General features: G+C 43.7%; 1 protein-coding gene across 2 annotated transcripts in view; it reads left to right on the forward strand.

Moving 5' to 3' along the window:
* Positions 1-26,032, forward strand: part of TMTC3 (transmembrane O-mannosyltransferase targeting cadherins 3) — a 77,753-nt gene that overhangs the window by 1,809 nt on the left and 49,912 nt on the right. For both annotated transcript variants that reach the window (XM_044280492.1, XM_044280493.1), the window contains exons 2-6: positions 10,431-10,650; positions 12,669-12,887; positions 19,104-19,203; positions 22,105-22,220; positions 23,843-24,015. In XM_044280492.1, the coding sequence (XP_044136427.1) occupies positions 10,462-10,650; positions 12,669-12,887; positions 19,104-19,203; positions 22,105-22,220; positions 23,843-24,015 (797 nt within the window). In that variant the 5' untranslated portion in view covers positions 10,431-10,461. The remainder of the gene's footprint in view (positions 1-10,430; positions 10,651-12,668; positions 12,888-19,103; positions 19,204-22,104; positions 22,221-23,842; positions 24,016-26,032) is intronic.

The following is a 26,032-nucleotide window of genomic DNA, read 5'->3' on the forward strand; positions in this document are numbered from 1 at the left end:
AGCCGGAGCTTGTGTGCAGCAGCCCCTGTCTTTGTGAATGACAGGAGGCTGCAGCATAGTATTTCCTATGGAGCCCTTGCCTGTAATAGGACTCCACAGGAAAGTAGTAATGCAAGTGCATCGGAGTCTATGATAATATCAATTAGGTGATTGATTATAGTTCACTATGGGAACTATAAAAAAGTGTGGGGGGAAAAAAAAAGTTTAATAAATAAAATAAAAAAACATAAAAATTCAAATCACCCCTCTTTTCCAAAAATAAAAATAAAAGAACAAAAAAAATACACCTTGTGGGTGTCGCAATGTATTCCCCAAACGGAAAAATGTCCAAATGGCTGATTTGCCGTTTTTGGTCCTTTTCATTTTCTTAAATAAAAAAGTGATCAAAAAGTCATACACACCCCAGAATGGTATCATTAAAAAGTTGAGACCGCCCTGTAAAAAATGAGCCCCTATACAGCTCCGTACACATAAAAAAAAAAAAAAAAAAGTTATAGGGGTCAAAATATGGCGGGGGAAAAAAACAAATTTTTTATATATATATTTTTTTTTTTTTTAGCCCCCCCCCCCCCACACATTTTAAATCTTTTTTTATCACTCTCAAAACACAAGAAACACTATACATATAAGGTATTGCCGTATTCGTACTCGCCTGCGGAATAAAAGTAACCGGTCAGTTTTATCGTACATGGTACATTTAAAAAATAAATAAAAATAAAACTGTGGGGGAATTGCTTTTTATTTAGCAATTTCACCCAATTTGGAATTTTTTCCTGCTTCCCACTACATCATATGCAATATTAAATGGGGGCTTTGGAAAGTACAACTTGTCCTGCAAAAAACAAGCCCTCATATGGCTATGTGAACAGACAAATAAAAAAGTTATGGCTCTGGGAAGGCAGGGAGCGCAAAACGAAAAACGCAAAAAAAAACTGTGTAGAAGGGTTAAAGGGGTTGTCTCACTTCAGCAAATATAATTTATCATGTAGAGAAAGTTAATACAAGACACTTGCTAATATACTGTGATTGTCCATATTGCCCCCTTTGCTAGTTTGGTTAATTTTTCCATCACATTATACACTGCTCGTTTCCATGGTTACGACCACCCTGCAATCCATCAGCCGTGGCCGCGTTCGTGCACTGTAGGAAAAAGCACAGCCTATGTGTGCTCCCACAGTCCCGGCCTTCAGAGAGCACCTTTTCCTATATTGTGCAAGCACGACCACCGCTGATGGATTGCAGGGTGGTCTGTAACCATGGAAACGAGCAGTGTATAATGTGATGGAAAAATAAATCCAGCCAGCAAAGGAGGCAATATGGACAATCACAATACATTGGTAAGTGCCTTGTATTACCTTTCTCTACATGATAAATGCCACTTGCTGAAGTGAGACAACCCCTTTAAGTGAATGGGAGGAATGCTGTTTTTTCCCATTAATGGAGAAAACAATAATAATACTGTCACTGAGTTTTACGTTATAAATTTTTCAGCACAAATAACCTCATGACTTAATTCTCTGGGTCAATACAATTACAGGAATACCAAATACACATATTGGGGCGGGGGGGGGGGGGGGGGGGGTCATTTACAAAGACTGGTCATTTTACACCTTTTTTTTCCCCCTCTGCACTTTCGGAGGATGATGAGGAATGTGACTTGTAAATTTGGTGCAACTCCAGCAGTCTGTGCACCTGGAGTGAAAACTACTCTGCACCCTGACTGGGGTAGTTTTTACACCGCTTTTGTGCTGTTTTACAGGCGCAAAAGTTAGTAAACTTGTCAGGGCTGAAGTCTCATCCGTTGACGCATCCGAAGACCCATAACTTTATTTTTCTTTCTGTGGAGCTGTATGAGGGCGTGATACTTGCTGAACGACTTGTCCATGTGAGAGCCGTGCTCCTGCTCGGCACAGTGTTTTAACTAGTCTGCTGTGACCTCCATAAGAAGGAACATTGGTGGTCACTAACAGGTTAAGACATGAAGCTGAGCCAATCTGGAAAATGTCCAGATCTTTGAAGATATCCTCAAATGCAGTTATGGAAACCATCAAATGCCATGATGAAAGTGGCTCTCAGGATGCCAGAGGACAAGTTCATTAGTTACCAGCCTCAGAAACTGCAGAATAGCAGCACCTCAAATTAGAGCCTACATAAAGATCTACAGAGATCAAGGACCAGACACATCTCAACATCAACCGAGGAGACTGCGAGAATCGGGGATTAGTAACTGTACTTTCACGCATTTCGTAATAGAGAATAATGTAATTATCAAATTTCTAAATCGTATCATTTAAAAATATGCCCGCAGCCCATATCTACCTGAAAAAAGCTGCAAAGCCATGGCCACTAGGGGTCTCACTTCTTCCTAACTTGTAGTCCACTGCCTGTTGTCAGGCAATATCCATGCCTGGTAACAGAAACTCAGAAGATGGTTTACAGGAAATGGGGGTGTGTTGGAGCTAGCTGAGCTTCTATCACAACATCACAATTGCCTCCGGCTTTTCTGAAAGTTTTTTTTTTTATTTATTTATCCCTCTTTCTCTGCTTCCTGAGTTTCCCAGAAGAAAACAAACAAATGGAAGGGAGGTCACAGCATATATTGCTGGCACTATCAAGAGAAGGGAGACGTCCACTGCTTGTGAGAGAAATGTATCTAGCTGTGCAGCTAAAACAGGGAATAATATGGCGGAAACGGGCTTTCGGAAAGCCCAAACAACATAACTGTTCCTTCATAGTTATGATTGTACAAAGAAGCACAACCATCACGCTTTAATGGTAAAATTGCTACAAAGAAGCCAGTATTGAGGAACAACAAAAAGAATAGAATTGCTCATTTCAAAAAACGGGAGGAATAGACATTAGACCGGTGGAAGTTTGTACTTTGGACTGATGAGTCAAAGTTTGAGATTTTTGGTTCTAACCACCATGTTGTTGTGACACACAGAAAAGGTAAGTGGATGGTTTCTACATGTGTGGTTCCCACCGTGAAACATGGAGGAGGGTGATGGTGTGGGGGTTCTTTACAGGTGATACTGTTGGTGATTTACCGTATTCAAAATTCAAGGCACACTTAACCAGCCTGGCTACCATGGCATTCTGCAGTGACATGCCATCTCATCTGGTTTGCCCTTAGTGGGACCATAATTTTGTTTTTCAACAGGACAATGACCCAAAACACACTTCTGGGCTATTTGACCAAAACAGAGTGTGCTGCGTGGGATGACATGGCCTCCACAATCACCCGACTTTAGCCTAATTGAGATGGTTTGGGGTGAGTTGGTCCATAGAATAAAGGAAAAGCAGCCATTAAGAGCTCAGCACCTCTGGGAACTCCTTCCAGACTGCTGGAAAACTATTTCAGGTGACTACCTCATGAAGCTGACCTAGAATGCCTAGGGTGTGCAAAGCTGTCCTCAAAACAAAACGGGGCTACTCTGAAGAGCCTAACATATAAAACGTCTTCTGGTTTAACACTTTGTTCACTACCTAAAGGTTTTTTTTCCAGCTCTTTATAACTGATGACCTTTCTTCTTGAATGGTCATCAGCATCTGATCGGTGAGGGTCACTTGAACCTCTGTCAATAAAGTTACTTTCACACCAGTGCATTTGCTCGATCAGTCATGGATCTGCAAAAACACTTCCGTCATGATAATACAGCCGTCTGCATCCATTCTGAACTGATCCGGTTGTATTATCTTTAGCATAGCAATGACTGATCCGTCATGAACACAGTTGAAAGTCAATGGGGGACGGATCCGTTTTCTATTGTGTCAAAAGAATGGAGCGTGATCTATGCTGTACAGTAAAATTGGACCACATGGGCAACGCCATGAAGAGGCCTTCACAGGGGAATGTCGCCCCAGTCCTAATCCTGGGATTCTGGTGTGGAATGGCAAAATGTATTGTAGCAGGATCCCTCTATTCTTCATTTTAAGTGCACTAACAGCTTGGTGTTACATTGATTTAGTCGTGGAACCAGTGGTACAGCTATTTCTCCAAAGTATTCCAGGACAATGCTAGGCTGCATGTTGCTCATTCTGCTGTGAGCAGCCTTCTTGGCCTAAACGTGCTACAATGGTGTGCAGTGTCTCCGAACTTGTCTACCATCCAGCACCTATGGGACATCATTGTTTGGCAATTGTAAAGGGAGCTGCCAGCAACAGATCTTGATGATTTGTGTGCCCAAGTGCATTCAGCGTGGCAGAACATTCTTCAGATAACCATTAATAACCTCATTGATAGCATGTCAAGGCATGTACGTGCATGTATTTCTGCGCGTGGTTCTCCTACCTGATACTGAAAAAAGACTGAGATATTTTGAATATCTTTCCACTTTTTTTATTTAATTTAAAGAGGACCTTTCATCAGAATTAAACTTCTAAAGTAACTATGCAGGCATGTAGAGCGGCGCCCAGGGACCCCCCTGCACTTACTGTTATATCTGGGCGCCGCTCCGTTCACCCGTTATTGCCTCCAGTATCTTCATAGTTAGGCTCCACCCAGGGGAACCTGCCGTCGGCTCATTCTCCCATGCTGTAGCGCTGGCCAATCGCAGCGCTCAGCTCATAGCCTGAGAGAGACAAAAGCCTCTCAGGCTATGAGCTGAGCGCTGTGATTGGCCAGCGCTGCAGCATGGGAGAAGGAGGCGCCGGCAGGTTCCCCTGGGTGGAGCCTAACTGTAAAGATACCGGAGGCAATTACCGGAGAACGGAGCGGCGCCCAGGTATAACAGTAAGTGCAGGGGGATCCCTGGGCGCCGCTCTACATGCCTGTATAGTTACTTTAGAAGTTTAATTCTGATCAAAGGTCCTCTTTAAATATCATTAACATGTCTATCAATCTGGTGATTTCTAAAATTGACTTTTCTTTCTTGGTGTTGCAATTTCACTGTTCAGTAATGTACAGTGTGTATGAATTCAGGGGACTTTTTTTTTTTTATGATTGCATTTTACACATTTTGGGCTAAACATCATTATTTCTATTGTTCTTTATTAAATATTCAGCTGTTCTTTTACGAAGGGTTAACTGTTTGTCTAGCTATGTGAATGGTGCTTTCACTTTGTGCAAGTCATCTAATAAACCTTATCTCTAAGGGCTCTTTCACACCAGCGGATGCCGTACGGGTAATGCCCTGTGTGAAAGAGTGCCGAGCCCCGCTCTGAACAGCAGATACATGGACCTAGGGGTGGGTGATATTAGCGATATAAATTTGTGCCACAATATGGATGCTGGGGCTCCGATCGGTTACCATGGCAGCCAGGACGCTACTGAAGTCCTGGCTGCCATGGTATGTTAGTGAGCAGCATTATACTCGCGTGCGCCGTGGCCGCTCCTTCTTCTGTCTGTGCGGCGCATTGCTAATGTTTGTAGCATTAGCAATGCGCCGCACAGACCTATGAGAAGGAGCGGCCACGGCGCATGTGAGTATAATGCTGCTCACTAACATACCATGGCAGCCAGGACTTCAGTAGCGTCCTGGCTGCCATGATAACCGATCGGAGCCCCAGCATTACACTGCTGGGACTCCGGTCGGAACTGCCCACTGCCACCAATGATGGGGGGGGGGGGGACCCTGTGGCCACTGCCACCAATGATTAATACTGAGGAGGGAGGGGTGGGGGGGTTGAGATACCAGAGGGGGCTGATAAGAGGGAGAGGGTGGGGGTCACATGAGAGGCTGGCTGCCATGGTCATCTCCCTGCTGTTGTGCTGTTGTGTGCACAAAGCACAGGGCAGCAGGGAGAGTGTAAAATCCTATTCACCCTAATAGAGCTCTATTAGGGTGAATATGACAAGGGTTCTAGCCCTTAAGGGGGCTAATAGTTATTAAATAAAAAGTAAAGGCAAAATATAGAAAACAATATATCGCACATGCTTAAAATTATATCGCAATATAGATTTTAGGCCATATCGCCCACCCCTAAACTGAGCTGTGAGTGTTTATAAGGTCAGAGAGGAGGACAAGAGACAATTCAGATCCTTGTACTAGATAAACTCAAGGCTGCACAAAGACAATGGTTCACCATTTTTTTATAAAGACCATTTGAAAAAAAGATTTTTAGCTAAAAAAAGAATACAAAATGCCATTGAGGTTTCTTCACGTCCCTAGGATATATGCCGTGGACATGGCTTTTCATGTATTGATTACAACAGTCAGGAAGTTAAGCCTAAAGTTGTTTTCTGCATTTTAAGCCTCAACACATTGTTCTTTCTTGTATGTACACCCATTCGTCAGTCCATAAATCAAATTGCATGGTGCTTGCGTCTAAAGGAAGGCATCCGCTATAATAGCACAAGAACGGCACTTGTTGTATCTACATCAAAACGGCGTGGTTTGGCTCAGGCAAAGCCTTTTTGAAACACGCATAACCCTTCTGTAAAGTGAAAACATGTGTGGTTTATGTAAGATACAGTGAGTGCTGGTCGTCTTCTGTCATTCTTTATTTTGTCAGCATCCTGCAAAAATAAAGTCCATAAAGCCTGTTGTATGGAAGTTGTCAACAATAAGTCTGTCTCCTGATGGCTTTTTTTCTCGTTGACCGTAAGGGTAGACCCACACGGTCAAGTTTCTTAGTACAGTTTTGGGAGCTAAAACCAGCAGTGAATACAAAATAAATAAATAAATGTGCAGTATCTGGCCTTAATATGTTCTCTCCTTTTAGGAGTCCCTCCTGAGACTGGCTTCCTGAACTCCAAGAAATAGGTTAATCGGGCTTGAAGGGGTTCAGCTCTGCACCCAGACATATCCCCTTTTTCACACAGGCAGCCCCTCTGATATAAGCATCGGAGTATTTCATGTATCCAATTCTCCCCTTGCCCTGCAATGAATCTCACAGGGCAAGGACTTTTTCATTAGATCCTGTGACGTACCGGGTCTGTAGGATTGCCACTGCGCCACCAATGATTATAATATTGGGCTGTGGGAGGGCGCACTTCGCAACCAATATAATAAAGTGGGGGGCTGTTGGCCAATGCATATAATTAACCTGTTAATACAAATGTACGCTGTGGGTGCCGGCTTTATCTTCACAACCGCCACCCGCCCTCAATGACTGTGCACAGCCATCCACCGAACCGTGTCAATTAACCCCTCAGGTGCCGCACCTGATAGGGTAATAGACACAGTTCGGCAGATCGTGTGCCCTGTCATTAAGCCCAGGTGTCGGCTGTGTGATAGAGCCGGCACCCGCCGTGTATGTTTGTGTTAAGAGGTTAATTATTTTTATTGGTGGCACCATAACCAGTTTTTTTTTTTTTTTTTTTTTTACAGCCATATTGTGGTGATAAATGTGGCCCGTGGTATATTTGGATTCCACACTAAATATCTACAACGCATTTAAAAAATCTAGCATTTTCATACTGGAAGGGGAAAAAAAAATGCACCAATCGCGGAGCATGCTACATTCTTCCACAGATTTATTACCGACTTGCAGTGAATTTCCCCTTCTATTAATGTGGACCCAACCTTAGGGCTCTTGCAAATGAGGACTGCATGACTTTTATTTTTATTTTTTCCCCCTGCCTTTTCCTTCCCCATCTGTAATAATTATTCAGCCCGTTAAATAGCTGTTTTTGTATAGGATGACATTTTTGATATGACTGCTCTGGTTTTCTGCTAACTTTCTCTACCCACAACTTTTGACTTGAGATGATTTTGTTTCTTTACAAGTTGCTGTCATGTGAATGTGTGGTTTTATGTTAGAGGTTCTACGCTTTTTCCTTACTGATCGATCCTTTGGATAGGTCATCTGATTGGTAGGGGTCCCGCCACCTAGGACCCCTGCTGATCAGCTGTTTATGAAGGCACTGGTGTTCACAGTTGCGCCACAGTCTTCTCCACTCGCCAAGCACAGCGCTGTCACAAGTATTTCACTGGCCTGGGTGCATCTTAGCCCCATTGACGTGAGTGTGGCTGAGCCGTGCCCAGGCCAGTAAAATTTGATGACGACACTTGCCTGTGGGAAGCAGCAAGAAGGACGCATCTCTACAGTGAGCACCGCTGCCTTCTCAAACAGCTGATCAGTGGGGGGTCCTGGCTGTCGGACCCCCACCAATCAGATCCTGATGACCTATCCTGAGGATAGGTCATCGGTAATGAAAAAGTGTAGAACCCCTTCATGGCCAACCGTAGTTTGTGAAGAATGAATTCCTGGTGCATGCTGGGTTAAGGGACAGAAAGCACGCCCTTCTTACACTAAGTTAGGAAGTATGTCACAATCAGTGTGGGGGGGAAACTCCACACTGAACACAGGAGGGAAGGGGAACAGTAATTGGGCCTGGAAACTAGGGAAGAAACAGGTCACCTCCTAGACAACCCTAATCCGGGCCCTGACTACCTATCAATATGAATAGACCTTGAAGGTAGAAATATTCATAAGCAAGATACCTAGGCCCTGATTTTCCTATAAGGCACTGGAATAAGTATAGGACCAGAGACAACCCATTCCTCCCTAGATGGACGAATGGAAGTCTCTGTCCCAGGCCCAGATACAACAACAGGGAATATAACAAACACAAACAAACATACATAACACTTAACTTCTGTAGCAATGGAATAACAGGAACACCAGAGAGGATCTCGCACCAGCTCAGCCAAACCCAAATGAAGCGATCAACTGCATAGTCAGAAGGGTGGGGTGAGACTATAAAGGGTAGAAGTGATGACCACTGAGCAACAGCTGAGAAAAGGGAAGTGGTAATTAACCCTATCAACACTGAATCAAGAAGGCTGTTAGATTCCTCCACACTCAGCCAATCTCCTTGATTTCCTGACATCAGTCACCTGAGGGACTGTGACAGTATTGGTGTAGTTCTAACCACAAAATATGATGGGAGAGGAGTCAGTGGTGTCAAAGGATGCATACATGTAGGAATCCATGAAAATGGTGCAATTTGCTGGAGCACAGTTCTTGATAAATTGGATGCAACTCATTAGGTGTGTCATATGCTTAAATTATGTCACCTCATGGGTGCCATCCGCTTTCACACCAGTATTTAGCACCAAGCAATGGTCCCCCTGTTTAGTAAATTTGACACATTTTAGCTCGGCCTTGTAGACCATTCCAAGACCTTTCACACGGGCGAGATTTCCGTGCGGGTGCAATGCACTGAATCCGGACCCATTCACTTCTATGGGGCTGTGCACGTGAGCAGTGATTTTTTTTTTTTCACGCATCACTTGTGCGTTGCATGAAAATCACAGCATGCTCCTCTTTGTGTGTTTTTCACGTAACGCAGGCCCCATAGAAATTAATGGGGTTGCGTGAAAATCGCAAGCAAGTGCGGATGCGATTTTCACGCACTGTTGGTAGGTGATGATCGGGATGGGGACCTGATCTTTATTATTTTCCCTTATAACATGGTTATAAGGGAAAATAATAGCATTCTGAATACAGAATGCAAAGTAAAATAGGGATAGAGGGGTTAAAAAATAATTGAACTCGCCTTAATCCACTTGTTCACGCAGCCGGCATCTCTTGCACACGCGTGATAAAAACTGAACAACAGAACGCAATCGCAGTCAAAACTGACTGCAATTGCGTACCTACTCTCGCGGGTTTGCCGCAATGCACCGGGATGCATCCGGACCTATTCCGGACACGCTCGTCTGCAAGGGGCCTTAAGGCTGGTGTATCATGTATTCTTTTTATACATTATGGACTGCAGATTGTTTCCTTCTTATGATGCACTTGTTTAGTAAATCTCCCCCCCCCCCCTCCCCAGCAGCGGTCATCACTTTCTGTCAGTTCCATGGCCTTTGAAATTGCTGCTCCATTTAAACATCCTACACCTTGCCCAGCTCCACAACCTCAGGAGGGGGATTTGCATCCCTCCCTATTCTAGCAACTTTTTCATATGCTAGAACTCCACCAGTCTAGCCTGATAAATGTTGTACACTGGTACATTCAATGGGCAATGTTAAAGGGGTTCTTTACTTTCATTTAACTGATGATCTATCCTCTGGATAGATCATCAGCTTCTGATCGGCGGGGGTCCGACCCCAGGGACCCCCGCCGATCAGCTGTTTGAGAAGGCAGCGGCGCTCCAGCAGCGCCGCGGCCTTCTCACTGTTTACCGCCGGGCCGCCCGCCCACTGACGTCACGACTTGTATCAACTAGAGTGGGCGCGGCTAAGCTCCATTCAAGTTAACAGAGCTTAGCCGCGCCCACTCTAGTTGATGCAAGTCGTGACGTCGGTGGGCGGGCGGCCCGGCAGTAAACAGTGAGAAGGCCGCAGTGCTGCTGGAGCGCCGCTGCCTTCTCAAACAGCTGATCGGCGGGGGTCCTGGGTGTCGGACCCCCGCCGATCAGAAGCTGATGATCTATCCAGAGGATAGATCATCAGTTAAATGAAAGTGAAGAACCCCTTTAATGGTGGTCTGAATAATTTGGTCGTGTGGCTGGTAACATTACTTTGTTTGTGTTTCAGTGACTTAGGTCTGAAGACGGATCTCAGAAAGATGGCTGAAGTGACTCTAAAAGAGATAGGCGTCTTGTCATGTGTTGTCGTATTATGTTACTGGAACAGTCTCTTTTGTGGATTTGTCTTTGATGATGTGTCTGCAATTCTGGATAATAAAGATTTGCATCCTGCAACACCCTTAAAGAAGCTCTTCCAAAATGACTTCTGGGGGACACCAATGTCTGAGGTTAGTATGAAAGCCTCTACTGTTGAAATGCCTTGACGTGCATTGCTTGGTCAGGAATCTGGATGACAACCCTAGCTGCTTCAGCAGAAGATGACCATTTCCTTGGAAAATTGCTGTGTGATGAACAGAGTTTATGTAGCAGAAGGTTGTGTTGGCATCCTGAGTGCCCCCCATATGCCAGAGAGGTTCTCTCCTATAAGTATTGCTTCCAAGGGAGAATACCTCCTTGCATGCTGGAACAGCTGATGCTCTCGCTGCATTCCTGCAATGCTCTGCTGGTCTCCTCAAGGTCAACATCGGGTTTGGCTACAGCAGCGTCAAATCGGATGTCGACATCAAGGGAGCATCGCAGGTCTGCAGGAGAAGGAGCGGGAAGCAGGTAAGGAAGCTTTCCTTCGCAGGTCCAGACAACTCCTTTAAAGCTGCTGGCCTAGATACCGGTTTATTGGGACATGATAGGCAATTGAGTATACTATCTATGCAGATACAATGAGGCACTGGTTATTGTGTGATCTGAAATCCATGACAAAATGCACGCAGCATTTACATAGGAAGACGCGCAAACATTACACACGATCTGAAAAGGTGCAGCCAGTCTGCAAGAACCCCATTGTATGGGTGCCTGGGCTCAGTTTTCTGGGGTATAAAAGTTGCATATTTGCACACGTAACTTATTTGTGACATTCTACTTCTAACCTTTTTACTTTGCCAGAACATGGATTTTCTTTCAGTACAAAAGAGAGTATTCAGACCTCTGCAGAAGAAATCAGATAATATGATCTCCTTTGTCAGATAGTATGGGAATGCTTATTCTTGTGAAGTTATGTCATTATATATTTGTTGTTTCTGGGCTGTAAATTTGTCGGATCCTCCAGTGTCCAAGCAGAACTACACATAGTAGTAATAAAGCTTTAGGTTCTTTACTCTACAAACTCAAATTGGCAGATGCTTTCAGTCAGGAGATTCATGAAGAACTTGGGCTAGGCCTCATGCTCACAACCTCTGATCTTCCAAAAGTAATTTCAGATGTTAACATCTGTTTTCCAACAAGTGCTCACAAAACCTAAGTCCTGTTGGTAATTCTTATGCCAGATTCCTTCTGAGATGAGAGTGTTAGGTGTTAAAGTAAATGATGACCAAGCTTGAGCCAATTGACCTTTGGATCATAAATGTATTGGCTCCGTGGAGCCAAAGTTCCATTTGCCCGAAGTCACGTGAGAATTTGGTGAATTACTTCTGTATACGTATCTGCATATTGAAAAACTGCTTAAAATAGAAATCCAAAGTGGGCTTTGGTACTGGGTGGTACCTAGTTACCAAAGCCCAGTTCGGATTCCTATTTTACATTGATTTTCTATATGCAGATATTCATACAATAGTAATTCACTAAAGTCTTGTGGTACTTTGAGCGAGAAGAAATTTGGCTCCACGGAGCCAATACGTTTTAATGCTGTAAGAATGCAGCATTAAATTGTAAGTATTTGAACGAATCAACTTCAGATCTATGAGCCGAAGGTCTAGTCTCTCAAGCCTACTGATGACCTTTCCTGAGGATAGATCATCAGTGGAACTCTGTGGTGACGGATGCCACTGCATGGCATCCATTCAATGTATATGTTTTATTTTTATACATTAAACGTAAGTCAAAAACGTAATGTGAACCCCGCTGAAACCAAAACCAGGAGTGAAACCTACAAAGAACAAAGTATAGTGTAACAATTTGTGTCTCTTCTATGTTTTGGGGTCCACTCCTGGTATTGACTTACATATACTGACCGTCTGAAATTGGCCTTTGGGAGATAGTCAGGACACCTATGTACACACCAGTGTGTGCTTGGTTGATCTTACCAATGACTGTAGGTTTGGCCAACGTTCATATGGTTACCTTCACTTACACATGCAGGTTCCACTGCCAAAAACGTCATTGTCACTTACGGTAAAGGTGCATATTCTCCTTACTATCTACTGGTTGTCATAATTTTAGATGGCCTAATTAGGTCTTCCTTTTTATTTTCTAGGAGAGAAGTCATAAATCCTACCGTCCTCTTACAGTCCTGACGTTTCGCTTAAACTATCTGTTCAGTGAACTGAATGCAGTTTCCTACCACCTTCTAAACCTTCTCCTCCATGCTGTGGTGTGTGTGATTTTCCTTAAAGTTTGTAGGCTTTTCCTGGACAAAAGAACCAGTCTGATTGCTGCCCTGCTGTTTGCCGTACATCCAATACATACTGAGGCGGTGAGTATAAGAGCTAAAGGAGACTTTATAGTCTTCTAATTCCCAAAGTGTTGCATTGATTTTGTATTGATCCCCCATTACATTCCTGTGCTCTGGAGTTGTGAAAGCCTCTGAACAATGAAGCGGTATGGCTGTATATCTTTTAAAGGTGTTGGACACTATATATTACTAGCTACAAATGTGCTTGGAAGCAGCACATACATGCAGCTAGTATTAGGCGTTTTTAAACTATTGGCACCGGTGTCTAATAGATTAATATGTCTAAAGTATTTTTACTTGAAGGTCTGCTCACCCGATTCCCTGTGCTGCGCTCCAAAAATTGTAGCTAACGAAGGGTCATGTGACCAGCCCCATCCCTCAGCGGTCTCCATTCACTTACTCTGCCAACGGACTGCACATGCACTACTGTTAATGAATGGAACTGGTCACATTAGCCTCCATCAGCGGTCATTTTGGGACCACAACCATGGCAAGCAAGTAAGGGTACTTTTACACTTGCGTTAAACATTTCCGGTATTGAGTTCCGTCCTAGGGGCTCAATACTGGAACAAAAACTGATCAGTTTTATCCTGATGCATTCTGAATAGAGATCAATCCGTTCAGTATGCATCAGGATGTCTTCAGTTCAGTCACTGTACAGTTTTGGACAGAGAAAATACAGCAGCATGCCGGATCCAGCCCCAAGTGTTCCGGAAAAATGTATCCGGCATGCGCAGACCTTTAAAAATGTGGAAAGAAAAAAAGATCAGTTTTTCCGGATGACAACCGGAGAGGCGGATCCGGTATTGCAATGCATTTGTGAGACGAATCCGCATCTGGATCCGTTTGCATACAGATTGCCGGAGACGGAACTGCCTGCCGGAATTCATCAACGCAAGTGTGAAAGTACCCTAAGATGGCCTGCTAATACACATGAATAAGGCATATTAAACCAAAGTTTCCTCCAGTGTTCTCATGGTTCATATTCGATAAGGCATGGTCCAAAGTAGGACATGTGGTTCTTTGCACAGAAAGGGAATGATAAGTGTAATTTCACCATTTCTGTGGGTCTATGTGCAGTCCATAGCGCACGCGGACAAAAAAATACAGGAAAGATTTGCACCTTTTATGTGTATTGGACTCCCTACTGGTTTTGGTTTACGAATACTGAGCAAAATACTGTGAAAGTGACTAATCTTGGCCCAAGATATCTCCTCATTCTTATTGTCTCACTCACCATCACCAATTTCCAATTTTTTATACATCTTGGCAAATATCCATTTCCTATGTAAGGTCTACAAATTAACACATGGCATTACACTGTTTAATTTTTGCATGCCTGAGGTTTTCATATATGGTATGTGTGTACTCGCCACAACCTTTTAAGTTTGTCTTTAGAGGGTTGCTGACAGAATTTTAAAAGAAGGACTCCAGCACATCACGCGTCAATAAACCCAGATGTTTATTGGTAACACGTTAAAATTGCGTACAACATAATCTCTTTCGCATTTTGATTTTCAAGAGATCCTAATTATAGCTGCGAAAAGCTTCACACATGTAAGTGGTTATGCTGTAAGGGATTTTATTGCATAACCAGTAAACTGTTGATCATTAAATGGTTGCTATTTTTCATATCGCTTTGCATAAATCAATTATACAAGCAACCATAAGAAACGTTGTAATATAGCTTATCAGAGAAAAATATCTAGTTCTCCTATTATCGGCTGTTTATGGCACTTGAGTGCGCGCGCACACACACACTCACACACTCTTGCTGAATGCCTTTCCGTTTGAAAACGGGCCAGTTCACTAAAGAATCAGATTACACATGTCAATACAAGTCTAAGGAGTGGGGAGGGGGAGTGAGACAGAGGACTCTCTCTCTCTCTCTCTCTCTCTCCTCTTCTCTTTGAGGGCGAGAGATGCGCGAGAGAGAGAGCGAGAGAGAGAGAGTAGAGCAGAGAGAGAGAGATCGAGAGAGCGATGAGAGCGCGGCGCGGAGAGGGAGAGGGAACTTCGGCTGAGGTGAGGGGCGAGGGACTGTAGAGTATTGAGATTGTGTTGCTCTTGCGATCGAGCTATTTCTGTTTCTCTTTCTCTTGTATCTCTATCGTGGATCTTTCTTCTTCTATCTTTCTTTCTTATATCTCTCGCTGTGCTTTTCTTCTCTCGTCTTTCTTTCTCTCTCTCTCTCTCTTTCTCTCTTTCTTTCTTTCTTTCTTTCTTTCTCTCTTTCTTTCTTTCTCTCTTTCTTTCTTTCTCTCTTTCTTTCTTTCTCTCTTTCTTTCTTTCTCTCTTTCTTTCTCTCTTTCTTTTCACATCTATACAGGTCAGTTCTTCTCTGTAATTTCCCGGGCTTGCTTCTGAGTGAGTGTGAGAAAGTTATAAAGCAGATTCTCCTGTACCACCATCTCTTGGAGAACTGCAAAGTAGCATACCAAGGAGAAACTGCTAAAAAGTCAGATACAAGTGATATAATGACCCTCATGTACACACTGCACTATTGATTTAATACAAAGTTTATTGACAGGTTAGGTAAGCTTTAAGCTCCTATGCCTAAGGCCTAGATTCTGCTGCGTTTTGTGTCCCCCCAAACTATATTTTGTTTTACTGAACTTTATTCTTCATGTAGTTTTTCAGTGTGTTTCATCCAGTTCTTGTTCAGTCACTGTATTGACCACCAGGGGGTGCCTGAAGACCTGCTGTAAATGACCAGTGTTTCCTTCACAAGCATTCATTAAGATGTATGCCCCAGATATCCCCTGAAATAATGGGATATGTGTCAGTTTTGTCCTATAGTGCATAAGAAATGTCTGCAGCGTATATTTTTAAAGGTGCCATTGAAGAAAAATGCAGTCTCTGCACCATGTCACCTGGGTGAGGATGAAGATCTGGCACAGCTTATATCACTGCAGCTTCCTTCAATGAAAAGCTGCATTTGCACTTTCTGAGCCAACATGGGAGTTTTCTGAAATACTTCTCCTGTGTTTCTGCTGTTCACTTCAAAACTCCTGTGTTGCAAAGTGGGTCTCTGACCATTTTCGTCTCCTTGCCCTTCCCAAAAAATAATTAAAAAATTATGTATCTCATCATTTATTTATAATACTGCAAATATTGTAGCCCTCCATGACCAAATATACCGCAGAAAAGTGCAGAGAGGATTATGTTGACTGTAGTGTGGCCTCTGCGCACAGCTATGCACTGAAGCTGCCCATGTACTTATAATACCGCTCCGCTGAGCCCACCGAATTCTGCAGGGTTGGCCAACAGTATAATGTGTAAAGGATAAGGTAACAGGCCTGGTCCATTGTTCTGTATGGAGATTAGTGCCACCAGAGGCTGATCTCCTCTTCCTAGTGAAGTATGCGTGCTGACACCCTGTCCAGGCATGCTTGTGCGGCTTATCATTCTTAAGAGACTGGTTAGTGCAAACACGCTTCTGCTCTTAGGCGCTGTATGTCAGCAGTCACACTAGTGTGAGAGTGCTATTTACACTAATCTTCATCCCAATGTATAAGGCTACTTTCACACTGGCATTTTGGCTTTCCGTTTGTGAGATCCGTTTTGGACCGCTTGTGAGGACCCTGAACGGATCAGTTTTGCCCTAATTCATTCTGAATGAAAAAGGATCCACTCAGAATGCATCCATTTGCCGCCGTTCCGTCTCCATTCCGCTTTGGAGGCTGCTTGCAGCGTTTTGGTGTCCGCCTGACGATGCGGAGCCAAACGGATCCGTCCTCACTTACAATGTAAGTCAATGGGGACGGATCAGTTTTTACTGACACGGTAGAAAACTGATCCATCCTCTATTGACTTTCAATGGTGTTCAAGACAGATCCGTCTTGGCTATGTTAAAGATAATACAAACGTATCCGTTCTGAACGAATCTGTCCATGACGGATCCGCACAAAACGCGAGTGTGAAAGTAGCCTTACCCTTTGTACAATCTAAGACGCTAAACCTAGAAACAAATGCTGGAAAACTAAACAGGACTCTTTATACATCTCTCGGTCTTGCCTGTAATAGAAGATAAAATGGCACCAAGGGAAAGGAGGGGATGAAGGGATGATTTTGTCCAGGTTTAGGATTCCTGTAGCCCCCCTTTTTACTCCTTGCCTTCCAAGTGCCATAACATTTATTTCTGCGTTGACTTCGCTGTATGAGGGCTTGTTTTTTTCACTTGAATGGGACGGAGCAATTGTAGTTACTCTGTGCCGCCACTACATAGGTGGCGAAGAGCAGGTAGACTTTGAAGAGGAAGCAGCGCTCACACCAGCGCGGAGTCCTGCAAGCAGCTGCAGTCGAACCCCCGCTGATCTGATATTGATTACCTGTCCGTAGGATATGTCACCAGTGTTCTGCCACTGCACAGCCCCTGTAATGTTACATTATATTGTATTCTGAAAATGTAGAAAATTAATTTTGAGTAAAAATGAATGCCATTCCCAGCATTGGTAAGTTCCATTTACTGTGCAGTAAAAATGACATGACAACCTTACTCTGAGGGGTCAGTACGATTACGGCAATAGCAAATTCACTTTCCTTTTTTTCTTTTCTTTTTTAAAGATGATAAAAATTTAATAGTTTTGCCTCCTCGCATTTTAACACTCATAACAACCCGTACATTTTCATCAACACGGGTGTTTTTTTGCACAGTGAGCTGTACTTTTAGTGTACTTTCACACTAGCGTTGCTGGATTATGGCAGGCAGTTCTGTCGCTTCCGGATTCAGCAATCTGTATGCAAACGGATACCGTTTGTAGACGGATCCGGATGCGGATCTGTTTCACAAATGTATTGCAATACCGGATCCGTCTCTCCAGTTGTCATCTGGAAAAACGGATCCGCAATTTTTTTTCTTTTCACATTTTAAAGGTCTGTGCATGCGCAGACTGCAAAATGGGATTCGTTTTTCTGGAACACTTGGGGCCGGTTCCGGCAAGTGTTTCGGAATTTTGGACGGAGAAAATACCGTAGCATGCTGCAGAATTTTCTCTGTCCAAAAACCATACAGTGACTGAACTGAAGACATCCTAATGCATACTGAACGGATTTCTCTCCATTCAGAATGCATGGGGATAAAACTGATCAGTTCTTTTCCGGTATTGAGCCCCCTAGAACGGGACTCAATACCGGAAAAGAAAAACGCTAGTGTGAAAGTAGCCTTACTGATATCATTTTGGGGTAACATGGAGCTTCCGCATCAATTTTATTTCATTTTGTGGGGAGGTATAACAACCTCACAAGACTACAGATCTCTACTTACAGTAGTCACCTTTCCTAAGTACTGGCTATGTCTCTTGGCGCTCAAACCCCCCCAGGACTTACAGTAGGGCTGAACAACAACCATCCAGTCACCAGAGACATGTGAAGCATGTATCAGTATAGACTATGGATAGATTACAGGTTAAAAGCTTGATGATCACTAAGCCTTTAAGGGATTGTCCCACAATCCACATCCCCTGTCTACAGTATAAGATGATGAATGTTAGATCGCTAGGGACTCCACCGCTGGAATCTCTACAATGACTAGAATGGGGGTCGTCTGCCCACTGTATGAACACAATGCGGTAGAGTTTGAATGGAGCCGTAATTGAGCCTCCAGACTGTGGCTTAACCAAATTCCATAGGACTGGCTAAGATGGCACAATGCTGTACTGTTTTCTGCAGCACTCCCATGGACCGAATGGAGCACCAGAGTGTATGCTCAACTCCCCCTCCTCATCAGTGAGGGGAAATCGCAAGCTTGAGACCTCCCTTCTATTGATCGGTAGAGGTCCCCTCAATGAGCTCATCAGTGACCAGTGATAACTATGAATCAGGGGGGGGGGGGGTTAACACAAATTACTGTAGCATATGCTCGGCACGATTGCCAGGAGATTTCAGTTCTGAAGCCTGCAGAATTTTGAATGGACAGTTATACATGATGTACCTCAGGATCAGTGCATCATGTGTAGTGTATTTAAAAAGCAAATCCACTTTCTCTACAATGTAAATAATGGCCAAAGGTGGACATACAAGGTGGACGCCAGTTGTTGGACGGTGTGCACCATAAAAAAAACACTTGTCCGTAGTCCCATTGTTTCAGTGCTTTAACGGGGCACACCATCCACCCACTGGGATTGTTGGCTGCTAGTTGCACTTTTCCCTCTGGTCGCCATAGATTCTGTTGTTGTGACCCGTTGTGAATAAATTAATGGAAAGCTTTTAAGAGGTTGTCAATTCATATCTCCACAGGTTACAGGAGTTGTTGGCAGAGCTGAACTCCTCTCCTCTATTTTTCTATTGGCTGCGTTTCTATCGTATACTAAGTCTAAGGGCCCAGACAATTCCATAGGTAACAATCTGTATTGTATTTTATGTGATGCTTAACCCAACTAACTGGTGCTGGTGAAACCAAAAGGGCCGGACAGACGTTACATTGAGGCCTCTTTCACACAGGCGTCCCGGGTGCATTGCCAGAAATCTGTGCGAGTGCGCACACAATTTCAGTCAGTTTTGACTGTGATTGCGTTGCGTTGTTCAGCTTTTATCGCGCAGGTGCAATGTGTTTTGCACACATGTGATAAACTGAATGTGGTACCCAGACCTGAACCCGGACTACTTCACTGAAGTTCGGGTTTGGGTTATGAGTTCTGTAGATTTCATTATTTTCCCTTATAAAATGGTTATAAGGGGAAATAATAGCATTTTTAATACAGAATGCATACTAAAATGTGGCTTGAGGGGTTAAAAAAATAATAATTTACTCGCATCATCCACTTGTTTGCGCAGCCGGCATCATCTTCTTCTTTCAGGATCCTTCTATCTTCATTCAGCAGGACCTGCGCTGACGTCACCACGCTCACCACGTGGTGAGCGCAATTACGTCATCAAAGGTCCTTTTGCAGGTCCTGAAAGAAGACTATGCCAGCTGCGCGAACAAGTGGATGAGGTGAGTTAATTTTTTTATTTTTAACCCCTCAATCGACATTTTAGTAAGCATTCTGTATTAAGAATGCTATTATATTCCCTTATAACTATGTTATAAGGGAAAATAATACTGTGAATTTACTTTAATGGGGTCCGGGGTTGCTTTCATCCCTATCATCTCCTAGCAACCATGTGGCTGCTTGCGATTTTCTATGAGGCCTGCGTTGCGTGAAAAACACAGAATATAGAACATGCTGCAATTTTCACACAACGCACAAGTGATGCGTGAAAATCGCCTCTCATCTTCACAGCCCCATTGAAGTGAATGGGTCAAGATTCAGTGCAGGTGCAATGCGTTCACCTCACGCATTGCACCCGCGTGGAAAACTCGCCCGTGTGAAAGGGGCCTAAGTGTGTATGCCTTCCTGTCACTGCATACTTGACCTGTGTGTGTGTTGGCCGTCTGCTCTCTCTGTTTTCTCTCATGCTAATAGACATTATAAAGAAAGTCTCATCTGCTAGAAAAAGAATATACAAAATGTTCTGAGTTTGATGAGCGGATGTGTTTGTTGGCATGGCACAATCATTTTAAGAGCTTCCAACAAAATGTGATACTGCACTACGGCATTAGTGTCTATTGTGAAAGCCTACAAAATCTGAACAGAAAAGTTTTTGTCATTTCCATTAAAGGGAACCTGTCACCAAGAAGTTCACTGTGCACTGCCTTGTAGGGGTTGCTCAACTGAATGTAGTGATGCCTTCTCTTTCTGAAGAAAATGTACGGTACTCGCAGCGTCATGTGACTACAGGGTAGTAGACACGCAGTTGGGCAGGAATTCAGAGTAACTTAAATCTATGATGCAGTGAGATCCACAAAGGTCAGAAACCTATTTCCCCGACTGAACACGCTCATGTGAGACTGGCCTACAGTGTTGAGAAAATCCCACTTTAATTATAAGGAATTTTAAGGATCTATTGTCAGAAAATAACCTTTTGCGTAAATCTATTTTTTATGTTATGTTTTATGTTATAAGAGGCACTGCCTGCTGAGACATGCCGCAGGCAGACCTGCGTGCACAGAGATTGGCATCCTGCGTAAAATACCAGACAATTGTTGAGAAAAGAGAGATTTGAGTCTGAAGTTCCACTTCCAGTCAGACAATGACCCTAATCATACTGCCAAAGCTACACTGGGGTGGTTTTAAGGGGAACATTTAAAGGGTTCCTGTCACCCCAATTTTCGCTATTAAACAGGCTGACGTTATAGATGTGAAAATGTCACCTGAATTTAACTCTGCATTTCTTCTATTTAAGTATGCCCCCATTTTCGTGTAATTTTAACTTTTATTATATGCAAATGAGCCTCTAGGAGCAGGGGGAGCGTTGCTCCTGCTCCTAGACCTAGAGGCTCTGTTTGCCCACCTCATTTTCACGCCCTTCTGTCTTGATTGACAGGGCCAGGCCAGCGTTGGTTCTCCTGCTGGCCCCTTCTGCCGTGAAAATCTCGCGCCTGTGCCGTCCCGTTCAGTATTCAGCAAAAGTGCAGATTGCGGTGCAACACCTAGTTGTATTGCAATCTGCGACTTCTCCCCGCTCACGCTAGGTCTGAAAAAGTGGGCAGGGAGGGGGACTGGCGGGCAGGCCCATCTCATCTTCTACACCTGTTTCAGGCGTAGAAAAAGGTCTAAATGTAAGATAGCCCCCCCCCATGAACGGAAGAGAAACAGATTTTACAGTAAGTACAAAAATCTAGTTTTTGTAAACCTCAGAAATCGATGTGACCCATGTGAACAAGCATGTCAAACAGTAAAACCTAAAAGTTACATGGTGAGGTTGTTTAATGTACGTTCAGAGTCTTCCATTTTGAGATCAGTGTCATCCTTTGCTTTAGGCTGGGTTCACACCTGAGCGTTTTACAGCGCGTTCCTACGCGCTGTAAAACGCTCAACAAGGAGAAACCAATGATTCCCTATGGGAATGGTTCACACTTGGGCGTTTTACAGCGCGTACGATCGCGCTGTAAAACGCCCGACGCTCCAAAAAGTACATGAGCGACTTTTGGGGCGTTTGTGGCCATAGGACACTGTAGTGAATCACACAAACGCGCGTCAAACGCGCGTTTACTATTACAAAAACGCGCATAAAAATGCGCATCAAAAACGCGCGTAAAACGCGCGTTTGCGCAACGCTCAAGTGTGAACCCAGCCTTAGAGGAAGTTCACGGACAGTAGAAGTAATTGGGATTTTGTGCCTGTGTTTACCCAGCTTATTCTTGCTTTAGCCTGGCACAGTTAGTGAAACTTTATCACTCCTTCTGTTTTCATAGTGTGGACTCCTATTGCTGCTGCTGTGTTCCTCGTTGCGGTTGCAACTCTGTGCAAAGAGCAAGGGATTACTGTTGTGGGTATTTGTTGTGTCTATGAAGTCTTCATTGCTCAAGGGGTAAGAAGGTTTGATCTATTTATTTGTGATTGGCAAGAAATGTGAAATCTCATATGATTGTATGTGTATAAAGTAAGCTCTCGCTGGGGGATGTTTATTGAGATCTGGGTGGAATTTGAAGAGCCGTACGATGTGTTCTAGTGTAACACCGTGCAACCTGAAGAGCTAAAGGCCTATGTTCAGTTTTGACCAGCATTATACAGTTTATACATAGATCATATAGCGTCATTGGCTGCACTACTTATTTAGTAGTATCTGTGTGTTAAAGGGGTGCACCCCCCCCAAAAAAAGAAAAAGAAAAAACCTCTGCTTCCTGAATGTTTGGAAATGGCCGAGTGGGCTGTACTATGTTTCCTTATGCAAGTGAATGGGAGTGATGGAAACAATGTGACAGTGAGCTACTCTCCTTCCATAACTAGTGAGAAGAGGAAATAACACGGTTAGCTGGGCTATGCTAATCCCCATTCACTTGTGTGATGGCTCCAGAAACAACATAGCACAGTCAGCTCAGCTGTTTCCGTAGTTCCTACAGCCTCTGGCTGCAGCATTCATCTGGTATGGGATCAAAAATGCCAGCTCTAGTAATGAGAACAGGTCCCGGAGATGGCGCCTGCATCTATCCGCTGTTTATGGCATATCCTTTAGATATTTCATAAATGTGTGAGATGTGAACAGCTGTTTTAGGCTCTGGGCCATAATGTATTCTGTAACAAAGTAGTAATACAAATATAAAAGATATATCATATATATATATATATATATATATATATATATATATATATATATATATATATATATAAAAGCAAAAGAGAGGCTATTGCAAAGTTTCTCCATTTTATTTTATTTTATTTTTTCATAGGTTAAAATGATGTTCCTACTTAGGCTACTTTCACACTTGCGGCAGAGGATTCCGGCAGGCAGTTCCGTCGCTGTAACTGCCGTCAATCCAGACGCAAACGGATTCATTTGTCAGACGGATCCGTCTGACAAATGCATTGAAATACCAGATCCGTCTCTCCGATGTCATCTGGAAAAACGGATCCGGTGTTTCCTTTTTCCACAGATTTAAAGGTCTGCGCATGCGCGGACCGGAAGAATGGATCAGTCAATGCGGCTTTCCGGTAAGCGTTCAGGATTTTTGGCCGGAGACAAAATGCACCATGCTGCGGTAATTTCTCCGACCAAAAAATGTAAGAGGGACTGAACTAATTCCTCCTGATGCATACTGAACGGAATGCTCTCCATTCAGAATGCATTAGGATAAAACTGATCAGTTTTTTTTCTGGTATTGAGCCCCTAGGACAGAACTGGATACCGGAAAAGAAAAACGCTAGTGTGAAAGTACCCTTGGTCTAGATTCACATTTCCTTTCGGTAAATCCTGTAGTCTGTTCCAGCGGAGAAGCAGACTAGCGTTCCCATATCTGGCCAGATCCCCATTGCCTGTACTGGTATACGTCAGGTTACTTATTTTGTTATTTTATCACATCCCCTTTATTTTCTGAGATTTTTGCATTTACCAGGAAACTTCTTTTTAAAAAGTTTTTGTTTGCACAGCATGCATTGTATGCAATATACATTGTTGTTTTCATGATTTTATATATTTTTTTTCCCCAAATTCAGTACACATTACCAGTGTTATGGGACACATCTGTACAGATACTGTTGGGTAAAGGCAGCATCCCATATTCCTTACTTCAGACGCTGCTGAAACTTATCGTCTTGATGTTCAGTACTTTGCTGCTTGTTGTAATCCGTGTACAGGTCATCCAGTCACAGCTTCCAGTCTTCACCAGGTGAGAGAAATATCTAGTTCCAGATTATGGCACTTGCCATATTTGTGCCATCATTTAAGACTTTGAGCTTTTCACAATTTTACAAGGAAAAGATTATAGAGCTTAGCGGGATGGTTGGAGCCTCCACTGCCCACTGAACTTGAACCAGAATCTGGCGTAAATAGCTCAAGTGTATGCCAGCCCTTAGCTGATGTAGATTTGAGATTTCCCCTAGTCGCCCCCACAACCTCTGCATGGGACAGGAAAAAAACATCTAGATATTAAACCCCCCTCCCCTTTCCTACAGTCGGTGCTTTACCAAAAATACTTTTTTGAAGACACCCATGGGCGTAGCTAAAGGCTCATTTTAATATTTTGGTGTCATCTGTAGATCAACTGAGTACAGAATCTCAATGCACTTGCAGTATAGCTTTCTGATAATATGTAAGAGAGAGCTGGGTGGTTAATCAAAGTTATTTGATTATTCTGATTTTAGCAGGCTCATGTAATTGAACAGCGTGGTGACCCGCCACTGACTGAAGCAGAGCTCCTACTGTAACGGCTGGGATCAGAAATAACTCAGATCCTGGCTGTTAAAGGGAATGTGTCAGCTCCAAACTATGCGGTCTCTAGTTTAAGTGAAGCTGGGTCTGGTTATGTCGTTTTTATCTTCATGTTCACTTGCATTCTATCGCTGTGCTCCCATTAGCAGTAAAATGCATTGAGAGGACTCTCCCTTCCATTATGTGCGTCAGCTTGGGGTTGCGGTTTGTGGGAGCACATCATTGGCACCCAAGTTAGTATGAAGATAAAAAGTACATAACCCGACTCGGTGTCACTTACACTATACACCGCTTACTCTTGTTTGTGGGGTGTTTCAGAGCTGACCGATTCCCTTTAAACCCCTAGATGGCGGCATGGATAGAGACCTCAGCGTCTAGTCCAGGGGTCAGCAGACTTATTCACTCCAGCTGTTGTGACACTATAAGTCTCAGCATGCTCCATTCATTTCTGTGGGAGTTCTGAGAAGAGCAGAGCAAGTATGCCTGCTGAGAGTTGTAGTTTCACAACAGCTGGAGTGCCGGAGGTTGCCTTCCCCTGGTCTAGGCAGTTAGACAGACAGAATGAGCTCACTCTGTTCCCAGCAATCTTGTGAATGCAATCTGCAGTGTGTTGACGCTTTGCTATAGTACCCTAACAATGGCCCCCTGACCCGCTGTTAGGTTTGCGGTCCTTGTCTGCAGCTGCCTTGCTACTCCCCATGCTATCTGATGTCCTCGGCAAGCTGCTGTCTCCATTGATCCAGACTGTGCTCCTTCAGGGCACACGCGCTATCCTGTGGCCTCTTAGACGCACATTTGCAAATACTTCCTCAGCCAATGGATGAGGGTCCCTGGGTATTTAAGGCAGCCTCTCCAGGCAGAGGGTTCCTGAGCTTCAAGGTTCCCTGTCACCAGAAAAGGTGTTTGGAAGACTTTGTGCTTTAGTGATTTCTTCAGGTTGCTGGCACACAGTGCAGGTCTGCCATGCATTCAGGATGCAGTTTTCAGTTTAGTAGCATTGTTAACCCCTGGTGTTCTGCATAGTAGGAATGATTTAAGTAATTTCAGCTAGCTACTTAAAAAAAAAAAAAAACGGCATCCTGAATGCATGTCAGAACTGCACTGTGTGCCAGCACCCTCATGGATTTAGCTGCGTTAACCAGCCTGTGTACCCATCCTGCCTGTGTAAGTTATGCTAGTCTGTCTATGCTACAGTCTTGGTTTCCGCATCCACCACTACCTACTCACCTGCAAGCTCTCCTAGTGCCTCCTGTGTTGCCAGATATCTGCAGTTCCAGTATTAGTGACTGTCCATACTGCTTCTGCAATTGTGGAGCGGTTTCCCAGCATTCTAGCCATCCAGCCATGCTTCCTACAGTCAAGTTCTGCCTAAAGGCCCTATAATCTGGCTATAAGCTATAATTAACTGTTCAGACTATACCTGTGGTGTTGGTGTATTTTCTGTATAGTAGGACTATTCCAAGAGGTAGTGGTCT

This window comes from Bufo gargarizans, chromosome 2 (assembly GCF_014858855.1).
Source record: "Bufo gargarizans isolate SCDJY-AF-19 chromosome 2, ASM1485885v1, whole genome shotgun sequence".
NCBI lineage: Eukaryota > Metazoa > Chordata > Amphibia > Anura > Bufonidae > Bufo > Bufo gargarizans.